This window comes from Mixophyes fleayi, chromosome 3 (assembly GCF_038048845.1).
Source record: "Mixophyes fleayi isolate aMixFle1 chromosome 3, aMixFle1.hap1, whole genome shotgun sequence".
NCBI classification, from domain to species: Eukaryota; Metazoa; Chordata; class Amphibia; order Anura; family Limnodynastidae; genus Mixophyes; species Mixophyes fleayi.
In genome coordinates, this window is record NC_134404.1 from 2,187,638 (window position 1) to 2,201,755 (window position 14,118).

General features: G+C 40.0%; 1 protein-coding gene across 1 annotated transcript; it reads right to left on the reverse strand.

Moving 5' to 3' along the window:
• Positions 1-3,377: 3,377 nt before the first annotated feature.
• LOC142142543 (extracellular calcium-sensing receptor-like) lies at positions 3,378-13,068 on the reverse strand. Its single transcript, XM_075200422.1, has 6 exons — positions 12,950-13,068; positions 12,092-12,362; positions 11,043-11,888; positions 8,319-8,543; positions 6,400-6,523; positions 3,378-4,294 (listed from the first exon to the last, which is right to left on the reverse strand). The coding sequence occupies exons 1-6, from the start codon at positions 13,066-13,068 to the stop codon at positions 3,378-3,380; spliced, it is 2,502 nt and encodes an 833-aa protein (XP_075056523.1).
• Between the last annotated feature and the right edge of the window lie 1,050 nt (positions 13,069-14,118).

The window sequence follows — 14,118 nt, forward strand, 5'->3', positions numbered from 1 at the left end:
CAGTGTACAGTAAGGGTGTATATACGTAGTCAGTGTACACTAAGGGTGTATATACGTAGTCAGTGTACAGTAAGGGTGTATGTACGTAGTCAGTGTACAGTAAGGGCGTATGCACGTAGTCAGTGTACACTAAGGGTGTATATACGTAGTAAGTGTAAACTAAGGGTGTATATACGTAGTCAGTGTACAGTAAGGGCGTATGCACGTAGTCAGTGTACACTAAGGGTGTATATACGTAGTAAGTGTAAACTAAGGGTGTATATACGTAGTCAGTGTACAGTAAAGGTGTATGTACGTAGTCAGTGTACAGTAAGGGTGTATGCACATAGTCAGTGTACAGTAAGGGTGTATATACATAGTCAGTGTACAGTAAGGGTGTATGCACGTAGTCAGTGTACAGTAAGGGTGTATATACATAGTCAGTGTACATTAAGGGAGTATGCATGTAGCCAGTGTACAGTAAGGGTGTATTATACGTAGTCAATGTACAGTAAGGGCGTATATATGTAGTTAGTGTACAGTAAGGGTGTATATACGTAGCCAGTGTACAGTACGGGTGTATGTACGCAGTCAGTGTACAGTAAGGGCGTATGCACGTAGTCAGTGTACACTAAGAGTGTATATACGTAGTCAGTGTACACTAAGGGTGTATATACATAGTCAGTGTACAGTAAGGGTGTATGTACGTAGTCAGTGTACAGTAAGGGCGTATGCACGTAGTCAGTGTACACTAAGGGTGTATATACGTAGTCAGTGTACACTAAGGGTGTATATACGTAGTCAGTGTACAGTAAGGGCGTATGCACGTAGTCAGTGTACAGTAAGGGCGTATGGACGTAGTCAGTGTACAGTAAGGGTGTATATACTTAGTCAGTGTACACTAAGGGTGTATATACGTAGTCAGTGTACAGTAAGGGTGTATGTACGTAGTCAGTGTACAGTAAGGGTGTATATACGTAGTCAGTGTACACTAAGGGTGTATATACTTAGTCAGTGTACAGTAAGGGTGTATGTACGTAGTCAGTGTACAGTAAGGGCGTATGCACGTAGTCAGTGTACACTAAGGGTGTATATACGTAGTCAGTGTACACTAAGGGTGTATATACATAGTCAGTGTACAGTAAGGGCGTATGGACGTAGTCAGTGTACAGTAAGGGCGTATGCACGTAGTCAGTGTACAGTAAGGGCGTATGGACGTAGTCAGTGTACACTAAGGGTGTATATACGTAGTAAGTGTAAAGTAAGGGCGTATGCACGTAGTCAGTGTACAGTAAGGGCGTATGTACGTAGTCAGTGTACAGTAAGGGCGTATGTACGTAGTCAGTGTACAGTAAGGGCGTATGCACGTAGTCAGTGTACAGTAAGGGCGTATGCACGTAGTCAGTGTACAGTAAGGGCGTATGCACGTAGTCAGTGTACAGTAAGGACGTATGCACATAGTCAGTGTACAGTAAAGGTGTATGTACGTAGTCAGTGTACAGTAAGTGTGTATGCACGTAGTCAGTGTACAGTAAGGGCGTATGCACGTAGTCAGTGTACAGTAAATGTGTATGGACGTAGTCAGTGCACAGTAAGGGTGTATATACATAGTCAGTGTACAGTAAGATTGTATGCACATAGTCAGTGTACAGTAAGGGTGTATGCACGTAGTCAGTGTACAGTAAGGGCGTATGCACGTAGTCAGTGTACAGTAAATGTGTATGGACGTAGTCAGTGTACACTAAGGGTGTATATATACGTAGTCAGTGTACACTAAGGGTGTATATACGTAGTCAGTGTACACTAAGGGTGTATATACATAGTCAGTGTACAGTAAGGGTGTATGTACGTAGTCAGTGTACAGTAAGGGCATATGCACGTAGTCAGTGTACACTAAGGGTGTATATATGTAGTCAGTGTACAGTAAGGGCGTATGCACGTAGTCAGTGTACAGTAAGGGCGTATGGACGTAGTTAGTGTACAGTAAGGGTGTATATACGTAGTCAGTGTACAGTAAGGGCGTATGCACGTAGTCAGTGTACAGTAAGGGTGTATGGATGTAGTCAGTGTACACTAAGGGTGTATATACGTAGTCAGTGTACACTAAGGGTGTATATACGTAGTCAGTATACACTAAGGGTGTATATACATAGTCAGTGTACACTAAGGGTGTATATACGTAGTCAGTGTACACTAAGGGTGTATCTTTACATCTGCTCCTTGTGGAATACAGACTTACATATGCCCGTTGTATTTGTGTTTTTCAAAAAAACACACACATTACATTTATTTTCCTTTCCTTGATGAATCAGGTCCTCAATGTGTAATCAATCCTTAATGTGAATGTGTGCCTCTAGTGGTCTCAAGAGCTAACACTCAGTGCAAATGAGGGCAGCTGAATAAAATAATGAACACAGTACTCTCTGATGATAGGAGGATATGAAATGAAAGTAAAAGGTTTATACCATTTAATCATCATTTGGTCTTTATAAATGGAATATATGACAGTTCTGCCACTTTCCAGGAAGTCAAGATATCTGCAATCACGATTTTATAACCATCATTATATCTTTGTAAATCAGATAATTCGGTAGTGACTCCTCAGTCTTGATGTTGTTTGGATTATATTATTAATATCTCAACCTTCTCCAGATGTCCTATCATGTCTGTCTGTCCGTGAAGGCCATGATGGATGTGTGTGTGGAGTTTGTATGTTCTCTGGTGTTTGGGTGGAGTTCCTGCGGGTGCTCCAGCTTCCTCCCATACTCATACTGATAGGTTACTTGTCTGCTGAGATAATGCAGCAGATAATTATCTTAAGTACCGGAACAGCCGCTTTTATGTTTTATTAGAAACTTATAACTTTCTTGTTTTATTTATAATATATTATTAAGAATAAATTGATGAATACATCTAATCAGATGCGGTAATGATTATAGACTCTGAGCTCTAATGGGCAGGGACTGTCATGAATGATTCAATATCCTTTGTACAGCGCTGCAGAATATGGTGGCACTATATAAATAAACAATAAAACATGAATATGACATTGTCATATATAACTTCTACTATATAACAAGAAGTTCAGCATTATGAGCTATCATTTCAGTAGACTATTGAGAATAACATTGAGCGATATATTGTATAAAGTTGATGACAAATGAAGTGAGATCTCATGACAGCTATTTGCTCTGTGATTGGTTCATACATATTCTGTATAAATCACCGGAATTCCTTCTGCTTTCTAATTTGCAGATCATATTAGTATCAAAGCATTTTTAACACATGTGCAATGATCTTTAACTAGCTCGATCCATCAATTAACCGATCACTAGTTGCAGTAAATGTTTACATGATTTTAGAGGAACAAGACATATAAACATTTGGCTGTGTCATATCTAACCAACATTCCTATTCTTATTACTGCTCCCTAAGTGCTCTCGGCTGTTCTTCTCTGGTCTCAGAAGGATAATGTAGCATTTGGGAAGAAATATACAGGTGAGAAGTCCAGCGCTGGAGGCCAGGATGGCGAATATCTGCACCGCCACGGTGTACTTACCGCTGGTGCTCAGATAGGCTGGGATGAAAGAGATCCAGACACTGCAGAAGACCAACATGCTGAATGTGATCAGTTTGGCCTCGTTGAAGCTTCCTGGAAGGTTCCTCACCAGGAAAGCTGCTAAGAAACTTACCATGGCCAAGAATCCCATGAACCCCAATGTCATATAGAAAAATACTTTATGTCCCTCATTACACTCAATTATTATCTTATGGTTCTCTGACTCGGTGTTCAGCGTTGGGAAAGGGGGGGAGTTGTGAAGCCAAACAGAACAAATCCCAATCTGTAGAATGGAGCAAAGTCCCACAACATTACGTGGGATGGTAGGACCCAACCATCTCCTCAATGGGCTGTTCAGTCTGGTGGCTTTAAACGCAAGGATCACCGTTATAGTCTTAGCCAGGACACAGGAGATGCTGATGGAGAAGATCACACTGAAGAATGTCTGACGCAGAAGGCAACTTAAAGCGGATGGTCGACCGATGAACACCAGGCAGCAGAGGAAGCAGAGAATGAGAGTCACCAGCAGGATGTAGCTCAGCTCTCGGTTGGTGGCTTTGATGACTGGTGTATCTTGATGTTTGATGAACATGACTAAGATGCACAGAGTGAGTGTTGACAAGATAATGACCATCGCGACCAACATAATTCCCAAAGGTTCTCCATATGAAAGGAATTCTATCACTCTTGGGACACACCTGTCTCTTTCCTCGCTGGACCACTGTTCAGATGGGCATCGAAGGCAATTGTCTGCATCTAAACAATAATATGACAGCTAATCAGCAAGACCAAAAATCCCAGCTCCAGTCATTGTGTAGATGTAGAAAAAATGGAATTTTAGTTTGACTGGCGTAATAAATTTTAGCTTTATCGATGCATTGTTTATTTAATAGACCTAAAGATTAAATACACAAAAGAAAAGACAAAACTAAAATAAAAAATAAACAGATTTGAAAAAAATTCAAACAGTTGTAGGAAGTGACAATTTGAGAGTGGGGCACATGAAGAAAAGGACACAGTTGTATGTACTCCCCATGTGTGCGTGAGATTCCTTTGGGTGTTCCGGTGTCCTCCCAAGGACATACTGGTAGGTTACTTGGCTGCTGACTAAGTGGATCCTGTGAGTTTGTGTGTGGGTGTGTGGAGGGAATCTCCACTAGGTCAGAGACTGATGTGAATAATTAAACAAAATATGGCGGTGCAATATAAATAAATATTAATACAAATCCTGTATTACATATAACAGTCAATGAAGAGCGTTATTTCGACTCTTTAGAACTATAGAAAACAATTTAGATATCAGATAAACTATGACACAAGAATTAAGTTTGAATTTTAATTAAATGAATATAAACAAATATAACACTTAGAGACCTACCAGACAATCCCTAATCTCTCTAAATGTTGTGATCATTTGTGTGTTTCATTTACCCTTATCTGCACATGAACTGTTGTATGTGAATTGTACACAACTTCTACACATTCTCTCTATACAATCAATCAAGCTACTACTGACAAATATCAACCAACAAAACAGTCACCTGGCGCTAAGAAAATTTCATTTAAAAATTAAAAAACACTCAGTGGAATCAGATAACGCAGCTGTATAAGGATGGTGTCACATCCCAAAACAGAGGATATCAAATAAAAAATAAATAAAACAGCGCTGAAAAATGATTCCAGAGTAGTGAATCTTAACTAGTTCCCAGAACTAGCTAAGATCTGTCTATGCCTATAAATTCAAAGAGATTTATTTTACTTCTACTACTGGCCATCACGGTTTTCACTAGTGGTCAATTGCTAATATGATTGATGGTCCTTACAACCTATATTAGTTCTATTGGCGTTGCACTTGGTGTAACGAATAATGGTTTCCAATTAATGCATACATCTCTCTACTGTTCATTTCTGAAGTTTTATATACTTTTTTTTACTGAAGAATGTGATTTTTTATTGTGTATTAAAAAGTTGTACTGTATTCCATATTGCCCTGGATAGTTATTTAACTTATCAGTCAGATAAATCATCGATGGAGATTCACTACTGACAAATATACCTATAGTTTTAGCTTTCGGGAACATACATTTAATAAACAACATTTATAAGGATGAAGGAGATAAGATCTGAGAGGAGCTTAGGTAATAACAAGTGTGGATTGTGGTAAATAAGACACATCCGAAAACATGAAGAACATATCAGAAATATTGTTCTCAGTCCCCACCACATTCTGCATCCTCTCCACCCGCTCGTTATAGGTTTTCCTAGACTCTCACAACTGACAGTTATCCACAGTTTACCAATAATTGATCATTGTCATTGACTAAATTGAATAACTGATTAGTCATTTGTTATCCATTCTATGGGTCTCCAGTGGCCTCTACAGCTGTGGATTCATATATACTCTTACTTTCCCTATGAGTGACTCTATCATTACACCCATAGGATGGGTCATCGGGGGCTTCTCAAGTCGGAGATTTCTAACTTGTATGAATTGTTATAGAACTATGTCCATTAGATGGGTCACTAGTGGATTCATATCTATTCTGACTTGGATAGGATGCCAGAGGCTTCAGCAGTAGGGTGTCCACTAGCTCTAACTTATACTAAGATTGTCTCCATAAATCCAGCCATGTGGACTTGTCAATGTGAACAGCTTTGCTTTAGCTTTGATGAATAAAACCCATCCATGCGGAAACCGATATCTTTCCACATTACACCTCTGATGAATATTCCACCAAATTCTCACCATCCTTGTTACTTGCCCAGCTAGTTGTCTAATTGTCTATTCAAATGAAAGTGCTTCCTCTAATTTATAATACAACTGATATCCATATAAAATACATATTGAGATGGGATCCTACCTGTGTCATTGGTCATCTCACCCACAGAACAAGCAACACAGTCATAGCAGCAGATGGGTTCTCCTTGCCGAGGGGCCCTCCTGTGCCCGGGATGGCAGCTTTTACTGCAGACAGAGACTGGCACCTGTTAAACAAAGGAATATGCCAGGTCATTGGCTTGACATGGGCACAGAGCAACTGGATAAATGGTATCAGTGATATCATTACTAAGCATCATGTACAAAACAAAAGAAATCCTGGTACTTCTCATATGGTGATGTCTATTCCTGTGAATTATTTATAAGAGTAATAATATAACCAAGATGGTGGCAGCTCCTAATGGATGGATCAGTGCAGATGTGGATGTAGGCGAGATAGATTAATGTCCTTTGCATAAGATTTCTTATTGTGGATGAAGACAATTGAGCTACAAGATCTGGAGAGAGCCAGAGATCAGCCAATGCCTTATGCATCGTCCAGGGACAATTTATACAGGAACACACCTTAATACATGAGCAAATACCAATGACATGAAGATGTACAGATGTGACACGTGATAGCCCCGATGACCTGTTACTCTCATTCATGGGGGCATTGAGTGGAGTCCAATAAGCAGTATTTTAGGAGACAAAAGTAAAACCTATAATGAATGGTCTTTAAAGTGACATTTATCATTTTGCTGGTATGTAAATTACCATCACTATCTCATAATCCTGCAAATGGTTGTGCAAAGTGTCTGCATGGTGATGAATCATAAGAGGAATTGGGGTGTTCATATACCTAGGTCAGACAGAGTGGGACATTTGCACAATAGGGATAGCTCTACATTTTTTGTGATTTGTTACATACATCTAAAGAACATTTTCAGAATACGCACATATCTCACACAAGACACCGCAAAAACCTTAATTCATACACTCATCATCTCCATCATCGACTATTGCAATTCCCTCCTTACTGGTCTGCCCAAAATCAGACTTGAGCCCCTAAAATCTATTCAGCATTTAGATTGATTTTCCTTTGAAACCGTTATTCCTCTGCTGAGCCACTCTGTCAGTCTCTACATTGGCTGCCTGTTTTTCAATGATTCCAATATAAAATTCTTCTACTAACATACAAGGCCATCAACAAAATTACACTGACATACATTTCCTCACTTGTTTCAAAATATCTCCCAACTCGACACCTCCGTTCTGCACAAGATCTACGTCTCTCCTCCACTCTCATCACATCCTCCCATTCTCGGTTGCAGGACTTTTTTTGGGCTGCACCCACTTTGTGGAATTCCCTCCCACGCACAATAAGAATTTCCTCTAGTCTTCAAGCCTTCAAGCGTTCACTGAAAACCCACCTCTTCAGACAAGCTTATAATATTCCTTAATCAGCGTCTTAATCTCTCTAGGTTACCCAACACACGACAACAACCCTCTGACCAACATTGCTGTGTTACTGATCACACAGCCCACTCAGTACTTTTACCTTTGCATTCTAGCTGGTCCAGTGTGCAATACGATGTAGCACGTGCCCTTGTGTTTCACACTCCCATTGTCCCATAGATTGTAAGCTTGCGAGCAGGGCCCTCTTACCTCTCTGTCTGTATGTATTACCCAATATTGTTTTATTAATGTTGTTAAATTGTAAAGCGCTATGGAACTTGCTGGCGCTATGATGATGATAATGTTTTGTGAATGAACCTGTTTTAGTTGGGGTGCATTTGTTTGTAGGTTTAGAGGATTCAGAGGCATCTAAGCGAGATATGACCATGCTAAGTATACATCACACATCACCATTAATACAAAGTAAGTATAAACGGCAGATACAGAAGAACTTCCTAAATACATGGATAATAATAAATGATTTTGGAACTCACCCCCACCAAAAATCACATATTGTTTCTCCGGAAGACATAACTTATTAACAAACAATTTAACAGGACTCACATGTGAGAAACGATCGTTCCAGAGGATTGCGTTGATATTCAGGATGATCTTTTTACCCCACTTTTCCTCGGGGTCAAATCGCCCCACTTTTACCAGATTAAAACTATTATTGAGAATCTGAATATTGATGATGTCATAGGAAGCTGGGAGATCCCCTTCCGAGTTAAACTTTACTGCTCCCCCTGACTTGGTGCTGAAACTGGTTTTCTTGAGGTACTGAAGCACCTAAGTAATTTGCATAATGACACTAATTAGCAAAGCATCAACAACATTGATTTTTTGGGTACATCGGTGATGGTCATCTGTGGATGTTTTTACAGTCTTTACCTGGATGACCTCATAGTTGCAAAGTTATTTTCACTGACAAGAAGTTATATAGTAATGTTATACCTAATCAATTAATAGGTGATATTGGTGGTAGTAGCTGATCATTCAGAAAGCAGAGTTAATAGATTATTTAATATTGATAGTTTCATGAATGTGCTGCTGAACCAATCAGGGTCATTATGTACCAGACTAAAAGACAATTAGAGTTATTTTCATTGATAATCTAAATATATTTTCTAACAAGATTTTCTAGATTCCACAACTATATAATATGTATTGAGATAAGATGTAGATATAAAATTGATGGGGATTCAGAGCCTCATTAGAGTTCCACCTACAGTATTTTCTATTTGTGTTGCGTATATATATTCATTTTCTATATTGACAATTGAACATTTCTTTGACTAGCGGCCCTTCACACCTGTAACTTATTATATTATATAATATATAATTATAACATTTATTTCAATTAGTTGCACAGTGTGCCTATGTCTATCATTGCATATGTACAGTTTTTTGTATTAAAAATGTATTGATTGCTCATGCAGTAGGAATATGTTGGAGAAAATGTGTTTTTGTAAGGAAGAAAGGAAATCAAATGCTAATTGGGCCTTTTCATTTGTAAGTGACCAAGACCTCTTTTAGCTTCAATGCATAGGAGGGGGGGTGTTAGATTTTCATCCTTTGACTTAGAGAGATAGGAAACCTAACACCAAGTGATTTAGTAAATCACAGATTGATGTAAATTTTGGTATTTACATATAAATTAAATGTTAGAGAACATATTACATCCTGAAGCTAATCATTGGATGCAATATTTCAGACTTTGTGGGACCAGATAGAAAAGGGGGCTAGTTTACCCCCTGCCAACATTTGTGTCAGAGACAGTATATAAAGAGCTTAGTTTGACCATGTAATGTATTACACCATCTGTACTTCTTGATGATCACTAGTACCTCCAATTAGTGTGTAAAGGTCCTTGTAAGGACCCCTTTAGCCAATAAACATTACTGCTTGAAGATTCTGCTGATCCCTATTGCCTACTGTATCCTGTGACCAACAGATAAGAACTTACACTCTAATCCGTGCCCCGGATATCTTGTATTGAACCCAGCGTCTCTGTTTCAAAACTGTGCCCACTACCCAGCAGTCCTGATCCATAGTAAGCGATCAGGAGGTACCAACCCACAGCAAAGAGGTGCTGCAGCAGCTATACCAGCTACCCCAGAAGTAAGCGGTTCTAGCTGCCATGACGGAGCCCAGTGGTGGCAGCGAGATCCTCCTACGACTATTGTGCAGTCGACATTCGCAGTCGGTGAGTGTCTGGTGGCACCAGTAGGAGGGGTCAGTAACAGTCGGTTACTGACAGTGAGAAAGAAACCCAGATAAACTGTGCAGGAAGAACCTCCCTTCATCCTTCTTCCCCAACAGGCAAAGTAAGCCCATAAGGTCACAAATTTCTAAAAGTAACATGCATTAAATTTTTATTTTACTATGTGCAGCTCAGGCCAGTCAGCAACTGTGAAATGTCAGATTGTTAAAACTAATATTAAAATGGTGAAAATATTGAAAATATCTGCTGCACGGGTTCATGGGGGATGAGTGGTAAAAGGACCTGAAGCTTGAGAACCACCATGGTGGGGCAGTGCCTCTCACACCATGGTGGGGCAGTGCGTGGCGCAGTGCCTCTCAAACCATGGTGGGGCAGTGCGTGGGGCAGTGCCTCTCACACCATGGGGGAGTGGTGCCTCTCACACCATGGTGGGGCAGTGCCTCCCACACCATGGTGGGGCAGTGTGTGTGGCAGTGCCTCCCACACCATGGTGGGGCAGTGCGTGGGGCAGTGCCTCTCACACCATGGTGGGGCAGTGCCTCTCAGGAGCTCTACGGCTTTTCTGCCGCTGGTGATCCCCGCTCACATCAGTAACCCCCGGCAGGAGTAAAATAAGAGCTGGTGGCAGATTTCAGACTCAGACCTTATGTTGAGACAATTCCACAGCACTTGTACAGGGGGAGGAGGGATTGCAGCAGCTCACAGATGGAGCTAGGAGTACATAGTTATATAGGAAGGGGAGGGAAGGGAGAGATTGTCAGGAGGAGGAGGAGGATACACAGAACTGACGTACTAATCAGACGCACAGTGTGGGAGAAGTGGCGGTATGGTATACCGCCGTATGAAGGACACCTTGAGAACTGCTTTGAACCTTACTTAATTACTACATAATAGCTATAAGCACTCTATCATTACCAAATTTGTAAATAAAAGTTGGGGAACATTGTACTGGGGAACTTGGGGAGGAATGTCCTGATGGTCCATCCCATTGTACTTTATACTCCCTGAAGATAATATATTTGCTATTAATAGGTGTTATGATAAAATGATTATTCATCACTTGCCTTCCAGGGTCGTACATCACTAATATTCGTACAGCCTCCACTATTAGAATAGTCTTTTCCTTCAGTAGGACACCCAAGAAGTGAATGTAGTGTATGTGCATAGGCATATACAGCCAAGTAGGCGTGATAGGTATAACTAAGGTCATTTGTCTCAAATAACAATGAAATTGTCTCTCCAAACTCTTCTGCCCCTGTGCAGAACATGATCTCCTTCATATCAGGGGCCATTGAGGTATCATGTCCTATATCTCCACTTGGCCACCTACAATTAAATGCCCTTTCCCAGAAAAGTCTTATAAATGGATATGTAGAGTTGACAGTTGGGTGAAGGTTATGGAGAAATTCCTCAAAGCCAGGCATAGTTCCTGTGTTAGGAATTAACCCAATTGTCCCATTCAAAACTTTCCAGGCTTTTTTGGAGAAGAGGCCAGGAGTCATCCCAAAGGAAGCTGAAGACATGAAAATTTTGTCTGTCACACCTTCATCAAACATAGCATCTAGCAGAGCTCTCACATGTACCTCCTGGCTGTGTAGGACGATCACATTGACTGAACTTTCCTTAATGGTTTGTACCACTCTCTTAACCTGCTCTGTTGAATAACTGAGGTGGATTTTCTCCAAAAATGCTACACAGCCTCCACTTCTCTCTATGCCAGCTTGGATAGCATGTCCACCCTGCTGGCCCACATCATTGTCCACAACCAGCATTCCCACCCATGTCCAACCAAACTGACCAATGAGCTGAGAGAGTGCAACATTCTGAAACATGTTGCTGGGTACTGTGCGCAAAAATGATGGGAAATTGATTTTATTGCTAAGAGAGGACAGAGTTGATCCATGGCTGATCTGGAAAAGGAACAAGTATTTATTATATTGTTTGTGTATCATAGAAAAGTAGAAAAAGAAAGAATGTGATGCAGGGTAAATATTCATACTGTGCTCAGTATTAAGCATGTCCAAAATGTGTTTTTTTGAGACAATATTTAGTTGAAATAAAATGTCTTTATCAATAAGTAAAAACACACAAAAAGACAGTAAATGTACAACACCTGTGGGAAATGGAGGACACCAAGGATCCGGGCAATCGGGAGTGATAAAGCGGACACTAGTTCTCCTATGATCCCAACCATAAAAGAGTGGATGTGACAATCAAACCCTGATAGAAGGGACAGAGTTCCTCCAACAGCTCTGAGTTCAGACATGCAGGAATCCAGAAGACTGAAGCCCAGAGTAACGTTCGGCAGTAGGTCCAGAGACTTGTTAATCTCATCAATTGCAAAGATAAGACCTAGGACATCCCGGTAATAGCGGATGTGGAACCTGTGAAAAAGGGGGAAGATAATGGAGTGATGTTGATAAAGTCACATGGAAGAGCTAAAAGATGACATCTATTATAAAGGAGATGTTTTTCCTCTGTATAGAATTATTATCATCAATAAATATATATGCATAATTGTATCTATCTATCTATCTATCTATCTATCTATCTATCTATCTAATATCTATTTATCTCATATCTATCTATCTATCTATCTATCTATCTATCTATCTATCTATCTAATATCTATTTATCTCATATCTATCTATCTAATATCTATCTATCTATCTATCTATCTATCTATCTATCTATCTATCTATGTATCTAATATCTATCTATCTAATATCTATCTATCTATCTATCTATCTATCTATCTATCTATCTATCTTTTTCCTCTCTCTCTCTCTCTCTCTCTCTCTCTCTCTCGTTATCTACCTATTATCCATCCTTTCATCTATCTATCTACAGAAAGGAGTTTATCTACAGGATGTTTCTCTCCCACTGACATATTTTACGGGTAAGAAGGTGCAGCAAGAGACAGTAGCATCTGGCAGTTTCCTGTTACCACACAGATGCCCCCAGCACTTACCCAGTGCATAAAACTGGTTTTGGAACTTCCTGGAAAGTCGGCTGTTGGAAGCCAAAGCCGGAGTGGACAACAAAAATCCCTCCCAAAAGGATATCCCCATGTTGAGTGAAAGGCTCCATTGTCCAACCCTGGTGGCTGCAGCCAGGCCGTGACTGCCCCTCACCCAGGGAAGAGAGAAGCAGGAGAAGCTGGAGGGACCTCCTCATGGAGTCTATGTGATGGTTCTAGAAGAAGGAATGGAGCATATTTCTCACCGGTCAGATCATGTCCTGTAACACATTTGGTGTAAAATAAAAATTAATTAAATTAATTTATAAACCTGTTACTAGTTTTATTTTTATCCTGTTATTAGAAAGTCCATTAAAGTCGCCTTCTCCATTTCAGGATTAGATATAAGGTTGTTGTCCTAAATGTGTTAAATGTTTATGCACCATGTACAGGTGATAGTGGAGATTTTAATTGGACTCTAGAGATCATAGACAATGATGGTGAAGCCCTCCCCTCCTTCATCCAGGAGTTTATAAGAGATGGTTGTGTCTTTATCTTAGGTTGATATCTGGAGAGACCGACACCCAAGATATGTTTCCTTTAACCTTAGTTAAGTAAGACATCACCATCTAGGATATATACACTGTACTTCTATGTCTTTTTTCATCTTCATTTCAGTCGTAGAATGACTGGACTAATATTATTAATAACCTGAATTAAGGGGTGTATTGTCAGCATATGTATATTCCATTGTGTCGGAGCTAGAAATTCTGCTGATGTGGAGATAATTCAATCATGTCAGGAAATATATGGTACTTTCCCTCTCTGTGCAATGGGAACGGTTTTAGGCAATTTCAAGATTTACAGCAGCTATACAGCCACCTCTTCCAGACCCTCTTATTGTTGGGTCATCATTATAAGCAGATTTGCCTCATAATTCCACTCATTTGCAGCGGAATTAGAGTATTGATCACATTATTCACTGAGGAAGATGTTGATTTGATTTTTCATGTCCTCCATTTCTTTGCTCTGATTTCACACCAAGATGCTATCTGGTGTTTAGTACAACCTCCTGCTCAATGGTCATCAAAGTATTCAACCCTGATACCAGGACCAGTTGGTGATTTGGGGTGCAGGATTTTGTATGTAGCCCTCTGTTCAGAAGCTGTTCTTTATAAATC